Source organism: Microtus oregoni, unplaced genomic scaffold (genome assembly GCF_018167655.1).
Source record: "Microtus oregoni isolate MIOR12 unplaced genomic scaffold, Mior012 000048F_ref0000485, whole genome shotgun sequence".
Classification (NCBI taxonomy): Eukaryota; Metazoa; Chordata; class Mammalia; order Rodentia; family Cricetidae; genus Microtus; species Microtus oregoni.
The window spans coordinates 18033300-18059280 of NW_024543222.1; the positions used below are offsets into that span (position 1 = coordinate 18033300).

The 25981-nt window shown below is 47.4% G+C and overlaps 1 protein-coding gene across 1 annotated transcript; it reads right to left on the bottom strand.

The window, feature by feature from the left end:
• Positions 1–280: 280 nt before the first annotated feature.
• Kif18b (kinesin family member 18B) lies at positions 281–21225 on the bottom strand. The gene is made up of 16 exons (XM_041635968.1): positions 21103–21225; positions 11848–12174; positions 11134–11291; positions 10721–10825; positions 10347–10457; positions 10071–10268; positions 9785–9961; positions 9141–9215; positions 8910–9007; positions 8117–8285; positions 7392–7507; positions 3528–3733; positions 2744–3269; positions 1691–1774; positions 1127–1212; positions 281–910 (listed from the first exon to the last, which is right to left on the bottom strand). Exons 2-16 carry the CDS (start codon positions 12164–12166, stop codon positions 834–836), a joined length of 2505 nt encoding a protein of 834 aa, XP_041491902.1. The 5' UTR covers positions 12167–12174; positions 21103–21225; the 3' UTR covers positions 281–833.
• Between the last annotated feature and the right edge of the window lie 4756 nt (positions 21226–25981).

The following is a 25981-nucleotide window of genomic DNA, read 5'->3' on the forward strand; positions in this document are numbered from 1 at the left end:
TCATGATCATCCTGCTTCAGTTTCCCAAGTGCTGGGATTACATGTGTCACCACACTCAGCTTGAGGTAACAAAGGAAAGGAGGCACTAATCCATGAGGGTGTAGCAGGAAGAATACACTCCAGGGAAAGAGATGATCATTACAGGAGAAAAATCTATAGATCTACAGGCATATACCTGTGCATATACATATAAATACATATGTATATATGGAGAAGCTAAGGATGAGAAGGACGCTTAAATATCAGTATAACAGTTAGCATTTATATCTAAGTGGTAACATTAAGGTTATATTCCCTTCTTTTCTTGTACATTGAGTTTATACCCTGTGTCTAGTGAGTGAAAGTAATACTTTATGAACCTGTCAGGAGCTCTACTGTCAACAAGGGGTGAGGCATTCCCGCCCCAGGCTGTGGGCACAGGGTTGAAGATGCCAGACTTGTCAGCAAATCCCCCCTTGGTCCTCATCCGTCTTCGCTGTGTAGAGGCCACCACTATGCAGAGCCTGTTGTCAGATATGAGCGTTAGGGGTAGAGAACAGAGCGCAAGAGCTCCCTGCTCGTATGGAAGCTCTGTGAATTAGAAAGCTGGCAGGATCCTGTAACATAGCCACACGTTTAATACTCACAAACGATAAAAGAAGTTGAGTGTAACAGAGATTAATAGAGAAGGCAAACGGCAGATGGATGGTTGGGGAGGGGTGTTAATACCGAAAAGGCATGTGTTAATTGTTCCAAGGGCAGGAGGGCAGGTCAGGGGCTCATGGTATTGGCGGCTCCAGAGAAAGCTTAGAGGTGTTGGCGGATCGGGACGAACTTGGAGGCCTCACGGTCAGTTAACAGCACTCTGTCACCCTACTCAGTCCCTTGTGAGTCCTCTGGTCGCCAAGGCACTGGGGACTCAAGGGTGGTTCTGCAGGCCAGTTAGAGAGGGGTACAGAGGGACGAAGTGAGGTTCTGTCCCAGTCCCCTTGCCTCTCATCCCATCCTCCTCCTCCGTCTCAGGGTCCCTGAAATGCTTGCAAGTTTTTCAGGCCCTCTTTCTACCCGGGTCTCCATCCACCCTGTCCTACATCCCATTTTCGTCTGCTTCCACTGGTCTGCTATACTTGCTCCTAGTTCCAGTTACCTGGGACTGTGAAAGTTCTGTCTGCCTTCTTCAAAGTGCTACTGGGGAGGCGGGCAATGCAGCTGCGGCCTCGGGAAACTGAAGCCCTGAAGAAAGGAACACAGGGAGGCAAGAAAGTGAGAAGGTCACAGGCGTGTTCTGGACAGGGATGCATGGGGAAGGGAGGCAGCTAGACACTAAACCTCAAGGGCAAAAGCTGAACAGCCATTTTCAAAACCACTTGAGAGGATGGGAGGCACAATGAGGGGAGGAGAGGCTTGTGGAATGAGGGACACACAAGAAAGTTGAGGTGAGAGAAACCATCTAATCAGTGGATTAGCCAATGAATGATGCCAATCTCCCTCAGGGCTAGGGGTCTAAGGCCCATATCACCTCTGGGAAAACTTCCTGATAAATGATAAGCAAAGACCAGAGAGATTCCAGTCAGAGAACTAAATGCTGGCCCTGCTCACAGGACCTCGGCTACTTTCTCTAAGGAGGCCAGAGGAAACCAGGTGGGGGCCTGTGCTTAGTTGGCACTTACTGATCTGGTTAGGGCTTTCCTCTCCCCACCTCCAGCCTCACCTCACAGTCTGCCTCTTCTTGCCAGCAGTGGTCGTAGGTAGAGAAGACTTGGGGCCCTTCATGGTGAACAGGAACACAGGTGCACTGTGGGGGTGAGAGGGGCAGATCAGGAGGAAGCCAGAAATGCCACTGACCAGTCTCCTCCCTCCAGTCCCAAGCTCGCAGGGAGAGAGGTTGGACCAAATGACCTGAGGCTTCTTTCTGCTAAGAGGTAGTCTCTCTCCCTGCCTCTCTCAGCCTGCGCTGACAGCTGAGTGACAGCCCTGCTCTGGGAGAACATCCAGATGTCAGTTTTTGGCGTGTCCTGGGAGCTGGAGTTCAAGCAATTTCACCCTTCCACCTGCCCAGCTCTGAGCTTGTTACTGAGAGCTGGCTCAGGGGCATGGAAGGTGTGGGGCTGCGGCTGGGCAGTCTGCTGGCCTCCGTCTCAGTCCTGAGCTGGCTGCCATTCCCTTCCCCTATCATTCATGTGGTTCGAGGGCAAAGGTAACAGCTCATCTTTGCACTGGAAAACACTGAAGAAAAGTTTTCCTTTTCTCGTGTTCCACATCTCCTTTTGGTTTTTTGAAGCAGGGTGCCATGGTTAGACAGGAACTCGCTCTGTAGACCAGGCTGGTCTTGAGCTCACAGAGATCCGCCTGTCGCTGGGATTAAAGGTGTGCGCCACCACACTCAGCCTTCCTTCCCTATTCCAGATGCTGGGATAGAGAGAAAAATCTGGAGTACATGTAGATGAAATAGGTACTTGTCACGGAACCAAAACATGGCCTAAGAACAGACAGAGCTGGGCTTGTTAATTCCGGGTTCCCTGATGACCCTTCTTAAGTTGACGACCCATTAGCATGCCATGAACCAGCAGGGTTGGTGGGACGAGGCATGGGCTCAGGGGACTCAAAGATAAGCCATGTTGCCTTACAACTGCATGCTTTGTTTTCCTGGGCCTGGGCACAAGGCTGACAAGTGACCAAGGAGAGACCAATGGCAAAGGTCTCCACTCTAAGAGTCAGCTGCCTTCCATCTCCTGGGAGAAGTGGGAGATGCCTGGGAACTCACCTGGGGATGAAGGGCTGATCTGTCCTGTTCAGCTGCTGGGGGACTTCCTCCCAGCCAACACATTCGTGGGAGCTGGGTTTGAGGGGGGACTCCTCATAGACATTGAAGGTGGTGTTGAGGTCACGAGTGGGTAGGGTAAGAGGAGTGGAGCAGTTCTGTAAGGCAGAAGGGCCCAGGGGTGCCCGGTTTTTAATGACTGTAGATGGGCAGACTCGAGAGGAGGGGGAAGAGGCCCTTTCTCCTTTGGGAGTTCTGGGTTCAGAGGAAGGCTGGGCCTTAGGTAGAGAGCCTCTCCTCAGGCAGGGAAGGAAGGACTGGCGCTGGCGCTTAGTCTCCTGGTTAGGGTCTGGAGGACTGCCTGGCTCTCTAGGATTTAGTTTCCTTTTCTTCTTCTTCTCCTCGGCAGGCTTTTGGAATGTCTTATCTGAGGTGCGGTCAGGTCCAAGCGGGATTCCCAGAGTGTGTGTGAGGCCATTCATTTGCTTTGCCATGGTCCGGGTCACAGGACCACAGTATCCTGAAGACTCTGGATAGAGAAGGAACATGCTAAAAGGGGACCTGGGGCTGGGGGATTGTAGAGAACATGGGAGCAGACACGGGAGGCACAGAAGAGCCCTTAACTCCTCAGTTCTCTTTGGCCTATTTGTGCACAGAAACTCACGACCTTAGGCTCCAGCCTCCCACCACAGCATACCCTGGCATCTTAGGCCCCAGTCCAGCCCCTGGCTACAAGTGGGCCTTAGAGACTGCAACAGCAGGTGAGACAGAGAAAAATGACACTCACTGGACTCCAAATACAACTCCTGAGCCAGAGGGCTCCCCCTCGCCTGACCAGAAGTCCTGGGGCTCTGAGTCCCAAGTTCGGTGTTTTCCTGGTGAACCAACTGCTGTAGGGTCTCGAATTCTGAGATCATGTCAGGAGTCAGGAGGTTGGCTGCCTGCAGCAGTGAGTATTGTCGCTGTGCCAGGCATAGCACCCGGAGGGCCAACCTAGAAAAGAGGACAGAAAATTTGTATGTGACTTATTTAGACCCAGCCCGAGCAGGTCTGTTGTATGCTGACCCATCGCTCTATCTAGATGTGGCTTAGGACACTTGGTCTACTATCTACTATCTCCCTTCTGCTTTGCCCCAGACTGGCTTGTGTCACACACACCCCCCTGCCCCCCGCCATGGATCCTGCTCTGAGGCACCCTCACTGAAAGCTAACACCTCCAGATAATGGTGGGAGGTGTCCCCTGTTATACATCCCTATGACAAAGGCTTGACTTGAGAAATAGGAAAAAGGTGCCAAGTGACCTTGGACTTGAGAAGTCTGAGTTCCTCCTCAGCTCTGCCATTTAATAGCCTTTAGTCTCAGTAGCCCAGAGTGGCCTTGAACATGCTACAGTCTGAGAATGACCTTAAACTCCTAATCTTCCCTCCAGTCCCCGCTGCCCAGGTTTATAGATGGCACCACTACTCCTAGCTTAAGAGCTGTGGTCCTATCTCTACCCCCAGGGTTAGTTAAGAGCCCAGATCCAATCAGCCCTATTCAAATCTCAATGCAGGATCCTCACTGCACTGGTTAACCTCAGGTCCAGCAGCTTTAATGGGGTGGTAACAAGTACCACTGCATCACAGGGCTGCTGGAGACATCAGCTGAGGTGTTTATTGGTTCTTCGAGGCACGGTTTCTCTGTGTAGCCCCGGCTGTCCTGGACCTTGCTCTGTAGACCAGGCTGGCCTAGAAATCAGAGATTCACCTATCTCTGCCTCCGAAGGGCTGGGACTAAAGGGTGCACCACATCTGGTTTTGTTACTGTGGTCTGAGACAGGATCTCATCACGTAAGTCTGGTTGGCCTAGAACTCAGAGATCCACCTGTCTAGACTCCTAAGTTCTAGGACTAAAATGTGAGCCACCACACCTGGCCTAAGTGACTTATTTTAGATGCAGAATATTTAAAGAATGCCTGGCACACTGCAAGCTATTGTTTCTGTAAAATGGTATCTACCCTTGCTGGAATAAGAGGAGATTAAATAAGAGGCTATGTTGATTGTGGCTTTGAGAAGACCCTTGAAATGCATTTGGAGATGTGTTTGCTAGCTAATAGTAGGGACCCTGAAAAAGTGTTTGAAAATCAACACACATTTCACATGTACCAGGGGACTATTTAAAGGAAATTCTGAGGGTAATGTGATTATTGATATTGTAAATTTAGAATCTCATAAAGCAAATTTTCTTCCTCTAAGGCACGCCTGTGATAAAAGAAATAAACACAATTTCCTTGGTAAGGCTTATTCATGGCAAATGATTTATCCTCAGGTAACCACCTGTCTGGACTCTCTGAACCTCTTCACTGGCCAGTCAGCGTGTGCTCAGGAAACACAAACTCATTTGGCAAAGGCCCCTCAAGGCCTCACTTTGTGAAAGCAGGCAGGACATTAACTAACAAGGACACAGTGGAAACTCTGTATCTTTCTGAGCCACTATTGTGAGGAAGATCTGAATTCTCTTTTTTTCTTCTTTCTCTCTCTGTTTTGTTTTGTTTTTTGAGACAGGGTTTCTCTGTGAAACAGTCCTGGCTGTGTCTCTCTCTCTTTTTTAAAAAGATGTATTTATTTATTATGTATACAGTGTTCTGTATGAATGTATGCCTGCAGGCCAGAAAAGGGCGCCAGATCTCATTACAGATGGTTGTGAGCCACCATGTGGTTGCTGGGAATTGAACTCAGGACTTCTGGGAGAGCAGCCAGATATCTTAACAGCTGAGGCATCTCTCCAGACTGCCCCCACCCCATCTGAATTTTTTTTCTTTTATTTTTCACGACAGGGTTTCTTCTGTAGCATTGGAGCCTGTCCTGAACTAGTTCTGTAAGACCAGGCTGGCCTTGAACTCAGAGATTTGCCTGCTTCTTCTGGGATTAAAGGCGTGTACCACCACCGCCCAGCTCCCCTTCTGAATACTTAAAAAGAGTGTTATTTGGGAGAAATACGTGGGTCTGGATGTCAGATGACTCAGGTTTGGGTTCTGTTTTTGCTCTGCACCCTGTACAAAGGCTACAGCTCCCCAGTTGACACATGGGCAGTTGGACTTTCAAATTAGGTTTCCAGTATTTGTAAAACAGCACGGGAGGTAAAAGCAGGTGATCTTTGTGAATTAAGTAAACCCAGTCTACATAGTGAATTCCAAGACAGTCAGGGTTATGTAGAGAGACCAACCAACCAACAAATAAATAACAAACACCAACCAACCAACAAATAAATAAAATAAAAAAGAAAGATTATTCCAACAAGAAAAAAAAGATCTTGAAAAACTGAACAGTAAAAAATAAATCTCAAACCTGTTCTGCCCTGGTGGCCCAAGGCTCTGGGTTCTAATCAAGTCTAAGGAAAATTCCAATTATCTGGTTGTCAGAGCTTTTTCAAATGCAAAGGATCCCACAATGCTCTGAAGCAACTGACACTTGGGATCCTGTGCCTTATTTTATTAGTATTTCATCTCAGAGAACTCAGAGAGAGTGGAAGACTTGTGATTCTCAAATCATAGCCTAGATAGAAATAACTTGTCAGAGGCCACTAAACTACTACAGGCAGAGCAAAAACGATGATCAAGTGGCCTCTCTTTATAATGGGGGACACCAAGCAGGAAGACACTGAGTCCTCCACGGGAGTCAGTAGTTGGGAGGCCAATGGGACACCCCACCCACATCTCCCTGCCTCCTCGGGGGCCCAGGGAGTTAGCAGCAAGAGACAGATAATGAGCCTTTGATTATTCAGGCCACAGCATTTTTGCTGAGTCGGGAACAGACACTCCCGACAAGAAATAAAATTAAGCAGGCCCTTCTGTCCGGAAGCTTTAAATACACTGCCTAGTGTGAACCGTGCAGGGGAGGGAGAGGGGGCTGACAGTAGTGATGCTAAGTGGCAGGGGGTTTGTGTACCGGGGCCACAGGAAAACAGGAGAAAAACCCCTCTCTGTGGCCCAGAAGAAACGGTCCAAATCTTTTCCTCTTTGGCTTGGGGTGGGAGATCTTATTTACAATCTGTTGTTGGGGATGCATAGGAAAACCTGACTCATGAAGGTTGCCCCCGCTTCCACCTGGGACCCGGCTCCTCTTGGCTGTACAGGGACAGCAGCTCTGCCCATAGACTGGAAAGCTGCCGCCAGCACTCTGCCTTACCCAGTGCAGCTGATGCTGTCTATCTGAGAGGTGTGTCTGTGTGCGTGCGTGCGTGCATGCAACTATGGTTGTTTTGCTTTCCTTGCCTGTTAGGTTGCCAACAATGCGGCATAATAAAGAAGATGGAATCCATGACCACAGCAAGGGCTTGAAAACTGCATGGGGTAAGGTTGACGAAAAGGGACTTGAACCTGGGCATGGCGGTGCACGCCTTTAATCTTAGAACTACATAGGCAGAGGCAGGAGGATCTCTGAGTTTGAGGTGAGCCTGGTCCACAGAGTGAGTTTCAGGACAGGCAGGGTCACAAAGAGAAACCCTATCATGAAAAACAAACGAACAAATGAACAAACAAACAAACAAAAAAAAGGGACTTAACTGTCAGCTAAGAACTGGAACTTTCATGACAATCTGAACACCAGCTCCCATCTCAAGAACCTGACCTGTCCCTCCCCACCTTGGACTCAATTGGCGAGAAGACACCTACTGTTTAAAGTGGTTCCCGTCCAGTTTCTGTGGTGAGTGTTGACTCATGACTGGCTTCGGCTGCAAAGTCAGACTAGGGGACCCTGGCAGGTTCGGCTCTGGCATCTGGTCTGGAAACTAAAGGAGGAGACGGCATTAGTAGTATAGCTAGGATGATCTCCCAAAACCCTTCCCCTGGGCTGCTGACAGGAATCAACAGACAACGGGGCTTGTCACTAAGCCTGAAACCCTGGGTTCAATCACTGGGACTCACACGAAGTAAGGAGAGAACCAACTGTCTCTTGTCCTCTGACTCATACATATGCATTATGCATATGGCATGGACACACACACACACTAATAGATAGATAGATAGAGGCAGATAGATAGATAGATAGATAGATAGATAGATAGATAGATAGATGATAGATAGAGGCAGATAGATAGATAGATAGATATAGATAAGATAGATAGAGACAGATAGATAAGATAGAGACAGATAGATAGATAGATAGATAGATGATAGATAAGATAGATAGATAGATAGATAGATAGATAGATAGATAGATAGATAGATAGAGGTAGATAAATAGATAGATAAGTGTTACAAAAAATAAGTAGAATCCTTCTCCCCCTTCTCCCAGCCACTTGCAAGCATGTAAGCACCTGGTCGATCTGGAGTTCCTTTATGATGTTCCACCAGCCCAAGCCTTCTCAAGGCCCAGGCTTCCCACCCACATGTCCTACCTGCTTGTCCTGTGGGGACCGCTCCTGCTCGGAAGTATTGTCCTCCAAAACCTTCTGGTCCTGAGCCTCTGACTCCAGGCTCTCCTCTTGAAGGGTCCCACACTGTGCATGGAGTTCTGGGGTGTAGGACTGGCTGGAGCACCCAGGCTGTAATGGGGAGCTGGGAAGGCTAAGGAAGAAGTGAATTTTGAGATTCTGAGAGGCCTAAGAGGTGGAGTAAGCAAGGGGAGGCAGAATGTTTTGGAATCTGGTGGCAGAGTCCATCTGCAACAGAGTGACAAGTGAGAAGCCATTGTGAGTGGGGGGTGTCAGAGATTTTCTGGTTCAAGAGACAATGACACCCAATCCCTGTTGACCTTCTCATTTTTTAAAAAATATTTATTTATCTATTAGGTATACAATATTCTTTCTGCATGTATGCCTGAAGGCCAGAAGAGCACCAGACCTCATTACAGATTAGCTCATTACAGATGGTTGTGAGCCACCATGTGGTTGCTGGGAATTGAACTCAGGACCTTTGGAAGAGCAGGCAACGCTCTTAACCGCTGGGCCATCTCTCCAGCCCCCCTGTTGACCTTCTCTTGATGAGGAGTCACTGCTGATATGGCTGGGTGTTAGTGCTTCATCTAGGTTACTATTAGTGGCTAGTTGCTGGGTCTTGGCTTGGAACCCCTCATTTAGGTGCTAGAATGCAGGCAAAGATTCCTAACCTACCAAGTGGCAAAAAAGAATGAGGTTCATTCTTCCTGCAGCTGATCTAAGGGATGAAGCAGGAAAGGGCAGCCAAACTCACTGTTGTGGTATGCTCAACTTGGGGTGCTGTGGGGAGTTCTGCTGCAGGGCCTGAGCTCCTGCCTCATACACCTGGAGCTTCTCCCTCAGGGCCGCCACCTGAAACAAGAGCAGCCCAGTCCTCAGAGCCCCAGGGGACCACAAAAGCCAGGGTGGGCACAGAACCCAGCAGGACTGCAAGCTTCTGTGCCTTGCTCCCTGCCCCAAGTCTGCCTCCTAGATGGTTCCTCACCTCAGCCTGGAGCTGCTGGCAGATGGTGGCATACTGGCTGATGTGATGGTCCAGGCTGATCACGTTGCTCTTCAGCTGCGGTGGGCACACAGAAGAGACTTGTTTGTTTATTCAAACAAATGACAATGCTCTCCATGACCACGAGCTGTGTGCGAAGCCTTACTCATGGTACCGTGACTCGCTCTCCCAAGTCAGGTAACAGACCAGAGGTCTACTGTAATGTGCCTGGGACCACAGCAAGAGGCAGAGGATTGTGTGTGGCCTGAACCCTGACCGTAACACTCTACCCAGGCAGCGGCCTGCTCTGTAGCAGCTCCAGGTAAGCAGGGTTCACTGCGGAGACAGGCAGGGGAGACTGGAATTCCTCTGCTTTTGTCTGAGTCAGTGAACATGGACATTGATATCACTGTATTGACAATACAGTTGTTGCCTGGAGCAAGTCTGGACACTCTGCCTCAGTGGAGCTGAGCTCTTCCACAGGACAAAATATTACTGCTTCTATTACAAAGAGCATTCATGGCACAGGGGACCTTCCTGAGCTGGGGAACAATAAATAGAGATCTAAGGTGGCTGTCTAGGGTTTGTCCCCATCTTCTCTCAGGTTGGGGCACCCTCCACGTGCAGGACATCCCTGAGGCATGTACCGTGAGTTTGATTTCCTTGGCACGGTCAGCATATTTGAGGGTGTTGTAGGTATCCTCATAGGTCAGGCTGGAAGGGCTGACCGCAGCAATCATCACAGTGCGGCAGTTGCCCCCAATGGAATCCTTGAGCAAGCGGGTCAGTTTGCTGTCTCGGTAGGGCACATGCGACTTGCGACCCTGGGGAAGTAAGTGGCTAGCTGGGTTAGATCTCCTGTGCTGGGGGGAAAGACCACTGGTTCAGGTGTTCGTTTTCTGCTCTGGAGGTGCTGGACCCACTCTGCATTACCTTTGCATCGGCCAGGGCGTTGAGCACATTGATGAGTGCTAACAGAGAGCGGTTGATGTTGGCACCCTCTCGTAGCCGCTCTCCTTTGGCATGGGTGCTAGATGCCCGCTCTGAGCCAGCCAGGTCAATCAGGCTCATCTTGGCTACTTGAATGGCCTGGGTCAGCCCTGGAACCCGGTCCCGCTGTTTCACAAAGATCTGGGGGCACAGAGAGTAGAATGAGGAATGTAGACATCAGGGCCCCCAGTTGTAGACTGAGCACATGATGTCACTCACCTGGAAGATGGCATGAGAGCGGGAAGACGTGGCGTTGGCATCCGTGGGATGCTGTGTGCGGCTGCAGTTGCCTCTGGTCAGCATCTCTAGTAACTGTGCAGCTGAGGCTGGCTACAGAGGAGATACCCAGGGAGGGGGCTGTAGTCTTACCACCAGGGCTTTTTTCCTGGCAGAAAAGGCTGCTCTTCAGAGCCTGTCACCCTCCATTGCTATTGCTGCCACCACCACTACCACCACCACCACCACCACCGCCGCAGCCGCCATAACCACTACCACCGCCACCACCACAGCATTCAGGAGATTCCCAAATTGCCACTTGAGGGAACTCCAGAGGACCAATGGAGTGGCTGCCACACCTGAGGCCCAGCATGTACCTGGTGGAAAGAGAGTCCCGGCACCACCACTCCCTTATCAGGGTCCTCACGAATGGTGAGGGGTCCTTTGGGCTCCAGGAGGTCATGGATCTGCTCGTTATACACCTAGGAAAAAGGACAAGAGGAAGAGACTTAAGGAAGAGCGTGCTCCCTGGGACAGCAACAGAGCACTGACTGGGGGACTTGGAGGGGACAGACTTAGTGGAACCGGCGCTGAGACACCAGCCCTGAAAGTAGCACTTTGCAGGTCATGTCCGATGACAAGTGTAGGGAGGTCAGGTTTCCTTTCCACATGGTCTCTCACTGGGCGATGTCTGTGTCCCCTAGACCCTCTTCCCCAGGTCCCACTCCACCCCCTCTTCAGGTGTTCTGAGAATGAAGTACGATGTGGGCCAAAGAGGCAGCAGCCTTACCTCCAGGTAACTGATGAGCACCTCGAACTGTTTTTCTTCCTGGCGGGCTTCGAGACGCCTATAGAGCTCCATGGTGGTCAGGTACATGATGCCAGGGTCTCCCTCCCTTCCCAGCATGGTGTGTGTCTTCCCGGCCCCAGTGGCCCCATAGGCAAACACTATAAAGGACAAAATGGGGAAAGAGGGTGGCAGCTGGGCCAAATCTCCCTCTCTTAGGGCTATCCCAGCACGTTTCCGCCAGGTTCAACCTTCCCAAGTCCCTTTCCCCTGCTGTCAAAGCCCGCAGTCCCAAGGCTTCCACCACAGGTGTTCCCTCAGTGCTCAAGTTCAGTTGTGTTCTCCCAGGGCCCATCCTGATCCCCAGGACCTGTGGATCTGCACTGGAGCTGAGGACTACCCTTCCTTCTCCAAGCTGACAGAGGTCCACAGTGTTCTCTTGCCATCACTCACCTGGGTTTATGGTGCGTACACACACACACACACACACACACACACACACTCACACATTCACACACCCCTTCCCTCTAGAGCATTTTAAGCACCAGGAGTTCAAAGCCATGTCTAACTATTTGGCTAGTACTGTAGACTAGGATGCAATGGAATGCGTTGTCTAGTCAAGTGAACAAATGGAACCCAAAGCAGAGAGCGGAAGATCCATGAGCCCCTTCTCTCAGAACAGCTAGGGAAGCCCACTACCCAGCAGGCAGTTCTCACCTGAGCAGTTGTAGCCCCGGAGAAAGCTGTCAAGGATGCTGTGTGTTGTGTGCTGGAACACATCTTGTTGAGTGGCCACTTCACCAAAGACCCGGTCAAAGACAAATGTCAAATCTTTGCCCTTCTTCTTGGGGCCATTGTGGGAGCCACTCCATTTTAGGCCAGGAAATCCCCCGTCACACTCCTCGGGGTCAAACACCAACACCCGCTCATCTACCACCTGAATCACAGGCCGCCTCTGACTCTCTAGCTCCTTAGGGGTGGGAGGCCTCACCCGCACAACCACCCGAACCACGCTGTCTTCCACAGCCATCACCATGGAAACACCTGTGCAAGAGACATGACTGAGATGAGGACCAAGCCAACTCAAGAGTATGCTTCAATATTAAAGGGTCTTTCCCCACCTTCCAAAGTGGCTGACCTCCACTTTTCTTTGTCCCCAAGGAAGCAAGACATCAATAGCAGTATCAATTATTATTATTATTATTTTGCTTTGTTTTGTTTTTCGAGACAGGGTTTCTCTGTAGCTTTGGAACCTGTCCTGGAACTAGCTCTATAGACCAGGCTAGCCTCAAGCTCACAGAGATCTACCTGCCTCTGCCTCCCAAGTGTTGGGAGTAAAGGTGTGTACCACTGCCCAACTTTATTATTATTTTTTAAGACAGGGTTTCTCTGTGTAACTGTCTTGGTTGTCCTGGAACTCTCTTTGTAGACCAGGTTGGCCTCTAAATTACAGAAATCTGCCTGCCTCTGCCTCCCAAGTGCTGGGATTAAAGGCGTGTGCCCATCACCGCCCAGCAGCAGTATCAATTATGAATGCATATTTTTCTCACTTGAAATACCACTTTTGTCATATTCAAATGGCTATGCTTCCAAAAGTCTTTTACCGAACTTCCTATATTTTCCAAACAAGTCATTTGGTTATGAGCCAGCGAGATGGCTCAGCAGGCAAAAGTGCTTGCTGCCAAGCCTAAAGACATAGGTTCAATCCCCAGGACTCCTGCAAGTTGTCTTCTGACTGCAACATATGCTTTGTGGCATGGCCCTCTTCTGACAAATAAAACATAGTAAACAATTTGTCCATACTTACACCAGTGCCATACTTTCCCTACCGCTAAACACACTTTAAAGCTAAACACACTTTAAAGCTAGATGGCCTGACTGGACCTTTCTGTGACTTTCTTAGTCATCCCCAGGCATTTGTTACGCCATTTGACTTTTAAAGAAATTTTATTGGCACTAACCCTCGTTATGCAAGACTACAGTCCTGGCTATAGGAAAGGATGAAGCAGGAAGATTATGAGTCTAGAGTCGGCCTGGACTGCAGAGTGAGGTCCCGGCTCAGATAAATAAGTAAATAAGAAGGTTGGAGCCAAGTGTTTATGAAGCTCAGGCTTCCATCCTAGTACCAAACGGGAAGTAAAAAAGAAGTAAATTGGAAGTTGGGATGTAGTGTAGCGGAACATGTATTCTAGCATATATGAGGCCCTGGGCTTGATTCTCAGCACCATTAAATACATATATCATACATATCTAAATACATAAGAAAACAAAATGTATTATTAACCTCAACCCACAACGCCCTTTTCTCTCAAAAATAACCCTGATGTGATTACAGCTGAAATTACATCAAATTTACATACTTATTGAACAATTTAGGCTGGGTGTGATGACACATGCCTTTAATCCTAGCACTGGGAGGCAGAGGCAGGAGGATTTCTGTGAGTTCTAGGACAGTCCGGCAAGAAGAGATTTTCTGTTTTTAAAAAAGTTCCAGATATTATGTAACTACATTTTCAATATATTGTATTTTTATTTTAATTATGTATATGTGAAAGTATGAATTTAATTGCTTTTCAAAAATACCCATTTATTGTGTGAGAGAGGGTCAGAAGACAACTTCGTGGAAGTGGCTCACTACGTTCATATTTACACAGGAACTCAGGCTGCCAGGGTTCTTCAGCGAGCACCTCTACCCACAGAACCATCTCATTGGTCCAATTTAATTGCTAGTATGAATGGAACATCTTCCCTACTTCCATTTCCAACTGAGCTTTGGATATGGGTCTTATATTTATCACCCTCAAATTCTCTTATTTAATTCCAGTACTTTTTTCTCGGGGGTGAGAGTGGGGGTGGTTGAGACAGGGTTTCTCTGTGCAGCCCTGACTGTCCTGGAACTCGCTCTGTAGACCAGGTCAGCCTCAAACTCAGAGATTCACCTGCCTCTGCCTCCTGAGTGCTGGAATTAAAAGTATGTGCCACCACTGCCAAGCTTAATTCCAGTACTTTTATGTTTCTTGGACTTGTCAAATAAACACTTACATATTTGAGGATTCCCCTCCACTTTTCTCCATCTTTAAAACAACTTTTTTTTCTTATTTTCAAAAAAGTCGCTGGGTAGTGGTGGCACTTCCTGGTAGTAGTGGTTGTATATATCTTTAATCCCAGCACTCGGGAGGCAGAGGCAGGCGGATCTCTGTGAGTTCGAGGCCAGCCTGGTCTACAGAGCAAGTTCTACAAAGCTATACAGAGAAACCCTGTCGAAAAACCAAGAAAAACAAAGTCCATGTCTATGTGAGGTCAGAGAACATCTTGTACAGCAAGCACCTTTACCGGCTACTAAGCCGTTCTCCAGTGCATTCTATTATTTTAAATAGAGTTGTTATTAGGAAGATATTGAAGCCAGGTGAGGTGGTGGCACACACCTTTAATCCTAGCACTCAAGAGGCAGAAGCAGGTGGATCTCTGTGAGTTCAAGACCATCCTAGTCTACACAGAGAGTTCCAGGACAGGCTCCAAAGCTACAAAGAAACCCTGTCTCGAAAAACAAACAAACAAACAAAAAACAACAACAACAAAAAAAACCATCTTCTGATAATGTTTATGTGTCTTCTCTGCCTGGGGTACATCATTGGCTATTACTGGTATCAAAAGCAACCATGTATTCTTAGGTAAAAACCTGCCTCAAATGTAGTAAACTTGTAACATTTTTATTTGTGTTGAGACAGGATCCCAGGTAGCTCAGCTTAGCTTTGAACTTGTTGGGCAGAAGAAGCTTCAACTACTGCTCCTCTTGCCTCCACCTCCCAAGTGACAGGATTACAGATGTGTGCACCACACAATTTACTGGGTATACCCAGTAAGGCCAGACAAGCATAGTCAGCAATTTTCAGGTGGCTTTTTATCCTTTATGCAACAATTTTTATTTTATTCTATTTTTTGAGATAGGGTCTCATGTAGCCCATGTTGGTTTTTTGACTATGAAGCCGAGGCTAGTCTTGAACTCTTGATCTTCTTGTCTCTACTTCCCAAGTGCTTGAATTGATACACCACCATTCCTGGCTTACTTTTACTTTTTTGAGATAGATTTTCAAATGGTCAAATTTGCTGACCCTGAACTCAACATCAGTATGTTCAGGATGATACTAAAAGCTGCTCCTTCTGCCTCTACTTCCCAAATGGTGGAGTTACAGGTACACACCACCATGCCCAGGTATTTTTTTTATGACTTCTATGTCATGTTTAAAACATTTGGTTGCTGGGCTAGGGAGGCAGAGGCAGGAGAGTCCATCTCTGTGAGTTGGAGGTCAGCCTGGTCTACACAATGGTGAATTCCATGGCAGCCAGGGCTACATCGTGAGACCCTGGCTCAAAAAATCAAAATAGAAAGAAAGAAAAGAGGAAGACATTTCTTCTCCAAAGCAGCAGGTGCTTTTCTTCCACTCCTGTCCAATATCTTCCCTTCTCCCATTCTGTGCTTTAAGGAGATAATTTGTGGTGACTAATGAAGGAGTTTTAGAAAGATCTTTCTTTCCAACTGGCAATCAGTGATCTCAAGATCATTTATTGAAGACGATTTCTTTCCAACCTATTTCAAATACAACTAATGTTTTATAGAGACTTGCACTGATTTGTGAGTTTACTCCGCTTTTCTGGCACACCAGAGCTGTAGTTCCTCTGTAATGTGCCACCTCTTGTATTTTTTCTCAGTTATTCTTGGACATCTTGCCTTGCATGTGATTTTAGAATTATCTTGTGAAGCTCCATGAAGAAAATTCTGCTAAGATTTTAACTTGGATTATTACTATTATTATTATTGTCAAGACAGGGTTTCACTGTAGCTTTGGAGCCTGTCCTGGAACTAGCTCTAGTAGATCAGTTGGCCTTAAACTCATGAAGATCCACCAGCCTTTGCCTCCCGAGTACTGGGATTAAAGGCGTGCACCACCACCGCTTGGAAACTTGGATTATTTTTAATTTATAGGTTAATATGAGCAGACTTGGTATCTTGATGAAACGGAAGCTTCCCACCTAGGAACCTGCTGTCTCTTTCCATGCACTTACAACTTTATAATCATCAGTAAAATTTCATAATTTTCCTCCCATGAGTATCGTACATTCTTGGTTAGGTCTATTACTAGTTATTACGGACTTTGTTATATTGTGAATAGACACCTTTTAAAATTGCATTTTCAGAACCATATTTTGCCAGAATATAGGAAAGCTTTGTATATCTGGATGCATACTGTGCATCTGCCCAGAATACCAAATGTCCTTATTAGTTCTAATAGACTGCCATTGATTCTCTTAGGCCTTTCAATTAAATGATAATACAGTTTGCAAATAATGACAGTTGCTTTCTATTTTCAGCTCTCTTTATTTGGTTGCCTGCCCTCCACTGCCCATTAGGGATGTGGGAATGGGTACTTGGTGAGATGGTTTCTCTGTATCGCTCCCCGAATCTGTTGATGCAGAGGGTAAGAGAACAGATTCCCCAGGGTTGATCTGGTAATAATTCCAGAGGTTTCCTCCCTGTAATCATTTGGTGTTCCTTCATACCTCTACGCCTGCCTCTTCATTTCTCCTTTGAGCAGACTACCAAAGGTAGGAGTGGAGTTTGGGGGATGCAGGCAGGTGTCAGCCAGCTTAGCCTGGCTCTAGGGACATATTAACATGGGGAAGCAATGGGGTTGTTCCTGAGGGACATGAACAGATGGATGCTTTCCCAATAAAGGTAATATCTGCTGATCAGTCATAATGAAGGCTGTTCAGCAAGGTGGGGCTTCTGCTGAGTATTCTGGCCAACAGCTCAGGGTAGAAGTGAGCTGATTTGAAACTCCTGTTCCTTCACCCCTAAACTTAACTTCTTCCCAGCACTGAACAAGGGAAAGATAGCAACCAGCAATAATCCTTTTATGTGTGTATAATCCAGTTTTCGTTCCAGCAATCAGATTGTCATAATACACACATTAGTGAAGAATTCACTGTCAAGGTCCGGTCAAAGCCCCATGCACACATCATCCCCTTTTATCTCCACTGCAGTCCCACAAGATGGATAGCGTTATTACACTCATTTCTCAGTGAGGAATTGAGACAGAGAGGGTTAAGCAACTTGCCCAAGGTTTCAATACTAGTGAGTGATGGGGCCCCAGTTCCATCCCAGGCAGTCTGACCGCAGAACCCACCATCCTGTCTGATAATGATATTATGTATTGTGCTCTGATGATCACATGATTTTAACAGTCCCTTATGCTTGTATAATTATAATCCCTCTTTTGGGACGAGATGGCATGTTCCGGAAGTACTTGCAGATATATGGACTCTACCAAATTTTCAACACCAGAGTTCCTTTTTCTTGTTTCTCCATTCACACCCCCGTTTCTCTGTGGGAGAATGAAGGCAGAGCAGGCTTAGGTCTGCGCCGGCTGCCTCCCTGGCAGTTCCAGAGGCCTATGGGGAGGGTTCTGGCTGAGGAGGAGCCTCAGAGCGGCCCAACATTCTAAGCAGGAAATTAAAAAGGGCACTGGCAAAGAGTACGAGTAACCTTTATAGCTCTCTCCTCCCGCCTTCTGAGGGCCAGAGGGGCCAGTCTGTTTGCCTAATGAGATGTTTTCTTTCTTCCCGAGACAGTGCTGAGGGCGCCAGGCGCAGAATGTAGGGTAACACTTGCCATGGGTGCCCCAAGGACACCTGGATCCTGGTCTGCGCTCAGCATCCGACTAGTGGGGTGGTCTTTCCGAGAGCCACGCCACCCGTCAGCCGCATGTCAGCTTCCTGCTTTGGAAGCCAGCTAGAACAGCTACCAATCTGCTCCCACCCCAGGGGGATGGGGAGATTAATGAGAGAACGTTTGTCAAGTTTGCTTTGATCCTCGCTTGGAAAGAGCATTTCAGCCCAAAGTACAAGGGAGATGATTCTTTAATAAGATCTTCAGGATTCTCAGGCAGGCACACTCAAGTCCTATTTCTAACCCTGGGCAGCTCATTAAAACCCAGAGGCAAGTGCACTGCTGAGCTGGGGCTGGGAAACCAAGATTTAGATGTATTAGGGGTGGCTTCTTTTGCCCATCCTTGTAGGGATGAGATCAATCTCTGAGGGCCCTGGAGGAGAATTTCTTAGGACTTGAGGGGATGCCCCTGCAGATGGTAGGAGCTGAGGAGGGAGATGAAGGAGTACATCCCTAGGACACCCCTGTTGCAGGCCCAGCTACAGCCCCTTTCACTGATTTTTACCAGTCCTCGTACTGGTGTGTCTTGTCTTACCCACGCAACGCAGGCATTTGGGGACCTGTCCCAGCATGCAGCAGGTGCTGAACAATACTTGTCCTGGGGATGAATAAGGGCCAGAGAAGAACAGAGCTGGAACCCGAAAGCCTAAAGTATCATAGCTAACACTTACGGAGCGCTTGGCTGAGTGTGCCTTGTGTGCAGAGCACTCGATGCTAAATGCTTTACAAATGGTTTCTTTTAGTTTCCTTCAACAGTCCCATTCTGTGAATAGGATTCTTACCTGAGACGTAGAAGCAAGACAACCCATTCAACAGATAGTAAGCACGGCTCCACCCTTCCACACTACTTCTGCCCTTCAGCCAGCTTAGTCTTTTTGTTCCACCTGTGGGCTTTGTATGTCCCTCCCCTTGGTATCCAGAGGACAGTGTGCACTATAACTGGATTCTCTTCTGCATGGCTTGACTTTTAAATAGAAAATCATAGGCTCTTCTTTCTCTATCCATGCTGGGTGTTGCGCTCGCCAGGCAGGTGTCCTAGTGCTGAGCTGTTTAATAGTTCTGTCTGTCCTTTTAGTTTGCCATTTTCTCTGGTCTGGATACACAGCTCAGTTTGGCCTGGAACTTAAGATCCTCCCGCTACAGCCTCCCAAGTGCTAGACTCTGAGCACAGGCCACCATGTCTCCTTTGCCTATACTTTCCTATCTTACTTTTCTTGTCTTACAGTTCTGGCTGGGAATTCTATTAAGGCATTGAACGGAAGCAGCAATAGTGAGCATTTTTCATCTCTCCTCGTTGTACAGGGAATGCTCTTATTATTTCATACGGTGTAAGTTCAAGGGTATTTGTCTCCATTTCCAGTTCACCCCCACAAATACACACAGACACTGGATGTGGGCAGTGCTGAGCATTGAACTTAGGGCCCTGAACATGCTTATTTCTGATTCCTGATGTTTTATTTGAAGTTTTAACAACCACACTTATTTTTTATGTACTTGTAATTCTAATCAGGTTCAACATAAAGTCTAAATCTTCAGATAGAATGCAAATGTTTGCTTTTCTAATTGACTGTAAATATCTGGGAATTCAGTCGGGGTTTCCATTTATGTGAAGGTAAATTTTAAACTAATTGGCCTTAGATCAATTAGGAATTTTTATAACTTCTATTTGGGGAGGAATGGGTGGGGGTACTAAAAACTAAACTCAGGTCAGGCCTTAGTACATGCTGGGCAAGCATTTGCCACTAAATCCTGTCCCCAACAACTGCTACTCACCCTTTACTTCTAACTGTGACGTTCTATTTAACTGAGTTCAGTGTACTTTTTTAAATTTCCAAATGCGAATTTATTTCTTTCATTGGTATTTGTTTGTGTTTGTTTTGAAAGAGTCTCACCATGACTGGCCTTAAACTCTGAGATCCTCCTGGTCCACATCTCACCTGGGATCACAGGTGCCAGGATTATGAAAGCATTTTCCTGTGCCTGGCTTGTGTTTATAATTTAGCCGCTTGTAGAGAGAGTATGCAGCTTACACAGGATTACGACAACTCCCCACAGCTGCTTTGTCACCAGACAGAGAAAGGCTTTGCAAACGTCTCTAACAATATGCTGCGTTTATACTTTCTTTAAATGGCACCAGGGCTGAGAATGGAGCTCCTTGGTAGAGTGCTAGTGGTCTTGGATTTGATCCCTAGACCGTGAAAACAGAAAGGAAAAAAAGTACAAATGGAGCAAAATTGATATATGTATGTGTATATGTGTATATATATATATATATATATATATATATATATATCAATTAATTGAGAATGAGACACCTTAAAGACCTGTCTGCTGTGTGGGAGTGGGATTCAATAATGAAATAGGCAAAGAAGAAATGGGGTGGGGAGATTGAGGGAAGTGGTGTTAACACCAAAAAGCTCATTGGGAAAAATAAAATTATAGCTCTTCTGCCGAGTCAGGCTTAGCTATTCTGTGCTTCGGTTTCACAATATGCAAACTGTAAGTAATATTATTATCTGTCTCATCAGGTTATTGTGAGGCTTGAATGAGTTCGTTCCAACCTGAAACTGAGTTCATGTAAGTGCCCAACAAATATTAGACATTGCTAGTAAAATTATAGGATACAGCATTTCCCTTGATACACAGAACCAGTAAGTTCAATAAACTATTTTAAGTTCTTTGACTCTGTCTTTTAAATGTCACGTCAGCAGCTCAACTGTTCAAAGCTTTTTTTTTTTTTAATCGATCTTCCTGGTAAAACACAGACCTGCTTTTCTTTCACTCCTTTTCTGTTTCGTTCACGACAGTGTTTTTACTGAGTGCCTCGTAAACCAAGTTGCAGCGCCCCCACACCCCCGACCCCTGGCGCACAAGGCTGTGTAATCCACTCTGACAAGAGTGTGGAGAGGAGCGTGGCTACCCCACGCCGCAGGGCGATCCAGCTCTCCAGGTCTAGCACACAGAAAAATCCCAATTCCACCTCACTCTCGAGGAGAGGCAGCTGCTACGGAGCCGGGTGCATCTTTCAAATGACCGGTGTCCCTGAGCGGGCCAAATATGGGTGCCGGACGGCGGACACAAGGGTCGCGATCTGCTGTACGTCTGATGTAAAGAGCCCTCCTACTCGTGCCTGCCCTTGCCAAACGAGCGCTGGCTCGGGCTCCGGGCGGCGGCAGCCGGGCCCGCGCGTCCGAGCCCTCCACACCGAGCCCGCGGGGCCGTCGCCGCCGTGGGCCAAAGCTTACCTTATGTCGGTTCCCGCCGCTGGTGTCGCGGGTGGCTCACGCGTCCCTCCGCCGCAGACCCGAGCCCACGGACTCGGGAGAGAGCTCCCCCACACCTTCTAGCACCGAACCAGCCTTCTTCCGGCGCGGCGCGTTCAAATTAGCCGGTCCGCTCATCCGCGCTTCCCATTGGCCACCGCCGAGCTCGCTAATTGGCTGTTTCCTAAGAAACAAAGACAGCCCGAGCTGCGCCTGCGCACTTGCGGTCTAGCTTGCGGGAGGTTCTTTGGCAGAGACTGGATTGCCCGGAGTTGCCGCCCGAAACCAGTTTCCACCCCCAGCTGTAAAACAGGGGCCCGCCCCATCTCTGTCGTCTGTTTGCTGAGCTCCGCATCAGTTACAGCGACCACATATTCGACAGGATTTTAAATCTGTTTCTGTTGCCCTAACGGGCACCCTCCTATCTGTAGTGGCGCCTTCCTTTAATCTCGTCACTCAAGGTAGGCGGATCTGTGTAAGTTCAAAGCCAGCCAGGACTACAAAATGAGACCTCTAGTTGCTCTCTGTTTTCAGTAAATTGTGACATTGTGTGCTGATCTAGAGCATATAAAGAAGGAAAAAAAATTCCTCCACCACAACTGTCAACAAGTTAGTAGCGTCTTTATTAATACCTGGTTGACGTGACCCGAGCTCTTAGACCCAAAACGATAGAACAGCCCTTAGTGAAGACGAAACAAGAAAACTGAGTGAAGGTGCAGTTACTGCAAAACAGCAAGAACACTGGATAACCTTGCCTTCCCCATCAACAAAAGGCATCAGTTGTTTAAGGATAGCTTTCAGGCTAAGGGTGCTCTCCCGCTTACAGTGATGTGTTTGTACAGAGGTGTTAGGTGTAGTTAGGGTTCAGAAGGCCATGAAGAGAACAGGTACCAAGACTGGCACTTTTTGTTTTGTCTCCCTCTGCCCCGACCCCCACTCCCCGGAGCTGAGGATTGATTGAATCCAGGGCCTTTGCTCTACCACTGAGCTTAATCTCCAACCCCATAAGTAAAAAAATTAAAAAACCATAATGTGAGCAACGCACCTTGTAGACGTTCAGTGAAATGACACTAGGTGTTCTCATATTCATTCAACAGTTGTTATGAGAGCCAGGCTCAGAGGACACAGCGATGACTGCTATGTGGCGCTTGCAATCTATAGGCAAAATTAGGTATGTATCAGGGGTGGGGATTGTGGTACATGCTAAAGCAGAAACAGAGGGGGAATGTTACTAGTTCAACGCCAGCTTCATAGACATAGTAAATGTGAGTCCAGCCAGAGCTATAGAGGGAGCCCCTGGGATAGTCTGGCAAAGTGTCTGTTGCTTGGATCTTAGAAGCCAAGAAAAGAAGTATTTATTTATTTATATTTATTGTGAGAAGGTAAATTGACCTACAATTAGCCCAATAAGAATTTCAAGGCTTGGGGGCTGGAGAGATAGTTTACTCATTAAGAGAACTTACAGCTCTTCTAGAGGATCTGAGTTGAGTTCCCAACACTCATATTGGGGGGCTCAGAACTGCCTGTAACTCCAGCTCCAGAGGATCTGACACCCTCTTCAGCAAGCACCTACACATGCATGCAAACACTCACCCATAGACAAATACATGTACACATAATTATTTTTTAAATCCTAAAAAAAATTAATTTCAGCTGGGTATGGTGGGGCACGCCTTTAATCCCAGCACTCAGGGAGGCAGAGAGGCAGGTGGATCTCTGAGTTTGAGGCCAGCCTGGCCTACAGAGCTAGTTCCAGGACAGTCAGAACCACCCAAGAAACCTCATCTTGATTCACAACCCTCCCCCACCCAAAGAATTTCAGCTGGGCATAGTGGTGCATGCCTTTAATCACAGCACTCAGGAGGCAGGAGGTTTTTTGTGAGTTTGAGGCCAGATTGGTCTACATATTGAGCTCCAAGATAGCCAAGATAAAATATACCCTGTCTCAAAAAACAAAAACAAAACACAAAGATTTTAAGGCTTAGGGTTGAGCATGTAGCTTAGCGGTAGAGTGCTTGCTTGGCAATCAGAAAGCCACATTTTGATGCCCAACACTGTAAAATATATACGAGAGCACAAGCTCAAAGCGGGGTTGGCATGGTGGCTCAGTGGTAAAAGCCGCTAAATTGACGATTGGAATTTAATCCCTAGAATTCACATGGTGGAAGGGAGAATTAACTTCCTCAGGTTGTCGATGGCTTTCACATGCCTATTGTGGTGTGCATAAATAAATGTGAAATAATGCACAGTGAATAAATACATGTAGAAAAATACCCTCAAGACACAGACTCCAGCCCTGAAGACTGTGCAGTCTTAGCCTTTGTCTTCTGCTCAGGCAAGAAGGGCTTCTTGGCTGTGTGGCTACATCCTGTGGGGTGTACGTACGTCTCACTTTCTGTGACTGCTGAAACAGCCAGCCCTAGGTGGTGAGGGGATGCAGACGCAGACGAGAAGCACATCTGGACACTCTTTTTTTTTTTTTAATTCCGGGGCTCAAAACTAGGACCTTGTGCATGCCAGGCAGACACTACAACCGAGCCACATCTCTTATGTGTTTAACTTACACAATCTTTGCACCAAGGTCTGGCATTAGATGCTTTAGAAATAGACTAATTTTAGGGGCTGGAGAGATACTAAGTGATCTTCCAGAAGACTCAAATCCAATTCCCAGCACCCATATGGCTACTTATCATGGTCCATAACTCCAATCCCAGGGACTCTGACACCCTCTTCTGGCTTCCACAGACAGATACAGTCATGCATGCAACGCACAGACACCTATGCAGACAAAACCTCAAACACATAAACAAATAAGCAAACAAACAAACAAATAAAAATTTTAAAAAAGAAATAGAAAAATTTTAAAGGTCCTTGGGCTGGGCAGTGGTGGCACAAGTCTTTAATTCCAGCACTTGGGAGACAGAAGCAGGTGGGTCTCTGTGAGTTCAAAGCCAGCCTGGTTTTACAGGGCCAGTTCCAGGACAGCCAAGGCTATGCAGAGAAACCCTATCTCAGAAAAGCAACCAACCAAACAAAAGAAACAACAACAACCAAAAGAAAAGGTCCTTGGATCAAGCCCATCATTCTGCTGTTCAGTCCTCTATTTACTAGTGATACTGAGAATGGAGCCCAGAGTCTCCCACAAACTAGGGCAAGTGCTCTCCCATTGAGCTATAGCCCTAGCCCTCCATTTTAATTTTTATTTTGAGACAGGGTCTCGCTGAGTTGCTCAAGATGCCCTTGAACTCATTGTCCTCCTGTCTGTCCTTGAACTCAAAACCCACCTGCCTCAGCCTGACAAGTAGCTGGGCTTACAGGCCTGTACCATCAGGGCCAGCTTTACGATACCATTCTTACCAGCTTAAACCAAACCCAGTCGAACCTATGTAAGACTTTAAGACAATCCTGAAGCCATTTTTGACAATTCTGAATCCTCTCAGCCTCTGTGCCATAGTGCTTCCCCTCCTCCCCTGGGAACCAAGGATCTAACAGCTACACTCGCACGTACTCAGTTCCTGAACAATTACCCATATACGTATGCTTTGGTTCGGTCCCCTCGGAAATGGGGTCAAAATGACCTCTTACCTCATCTGATCTGGCAACAGCTCTCCAGTCAATTATTGGTAATAGCCCTTTTGAATAAGCCAATCAGAATAGTCAAAGAACAACCCCCCTTACTTCTGTGGCCCCTTTAAAAGTAGACTGTACCAACTTTTCGAGGTCCCTCGGCTTCCTGAATGCTGGGGGACCCTGTCATGACAGAATTAATAAAATCCTCATGCTTTTGCATCGGCTGTGGTGTATGAGATGGTCTCTGGGGGCGACTCCTTCTTGGTGTTTGGACGCTAGAGTCCAACACCTAGTAAAGAAGCCAAGCGCGATGAGGGCTAAGGAGTCCATTTGCTTTATCACGGAGGCGTCCTCAGTGGCCTTGACTTGCACAGTTTCAGAGGACTGGCAGCCTCCAGATCAGGATGGGACAAAGGAAAGTAGTAACCACTCCTTAAGGACATTTAATTCTCAAGGGGGACAGATAGAGAGGAAGTGGTTAGGTGAGAGGGACCACAGTGTCTAAGGAGGCCTTTGACACAGAAAGATTTAAACCGTGATGGAAAGGAGCTGATGAAGAATGAGCAGTTGAAGATTAATACAAAACCGAGATTATCAGGACTGGGGAGACGGCTGGCTCAGTCCGTAAGCTGCTTGCCAGGCAAGCATGAATCCCCTAGTTCCAGTCCCAGCACCCATGTAAAAGGCTCAGCATGGTGGCAAGCACTTGTAATCCAGTGCTGGAGAAGTAGGGACAAGTGGATCCCGGAAGCTCACCAGTCAGTTATTCCAGCCTGGTGAGAAATTCCCAGGCCCCAGTGAGCAACTTGTCTCAAAAAATCAAAGTAGAGGGGCTGGAGAGATGGCTCAGTGGTTAAGAGCACTGACTGCTCTTCTAGAGGTCCTGAGTTCAATTCTCAGCCACCACATGGTGGCTCACAACCACCTGTAACGAGGTCTGGTGCCCTCCTCTGGTGTGAAGGTGACCATGTAGCAAAACACTGTATCTATAATAAATAAATCTTCTTCAAAAAAAAAAAAATCAAAGTAGACAAAACCAGACAGTGGTGATGGTGCAGGCCTTTAATCCCAGCACTCGGGAGGCAGAGGCAGGCGGATCTCTGTGAGTTCAAGGCCAGCCTGGTTTACAAGAGCTAGTTCCAGGACGGGCTCCAAATCTACAGAGAAACCCTGTCTCGAAAACAAAACAAAAACAAAAACAAAAAAACCCAAACAAACAAACCAAAAAAAAAATCAAAGTAGATACTCAGGTTTGGGAGAGCACACTTTTAATGCCAGCACGGGAGGCAGA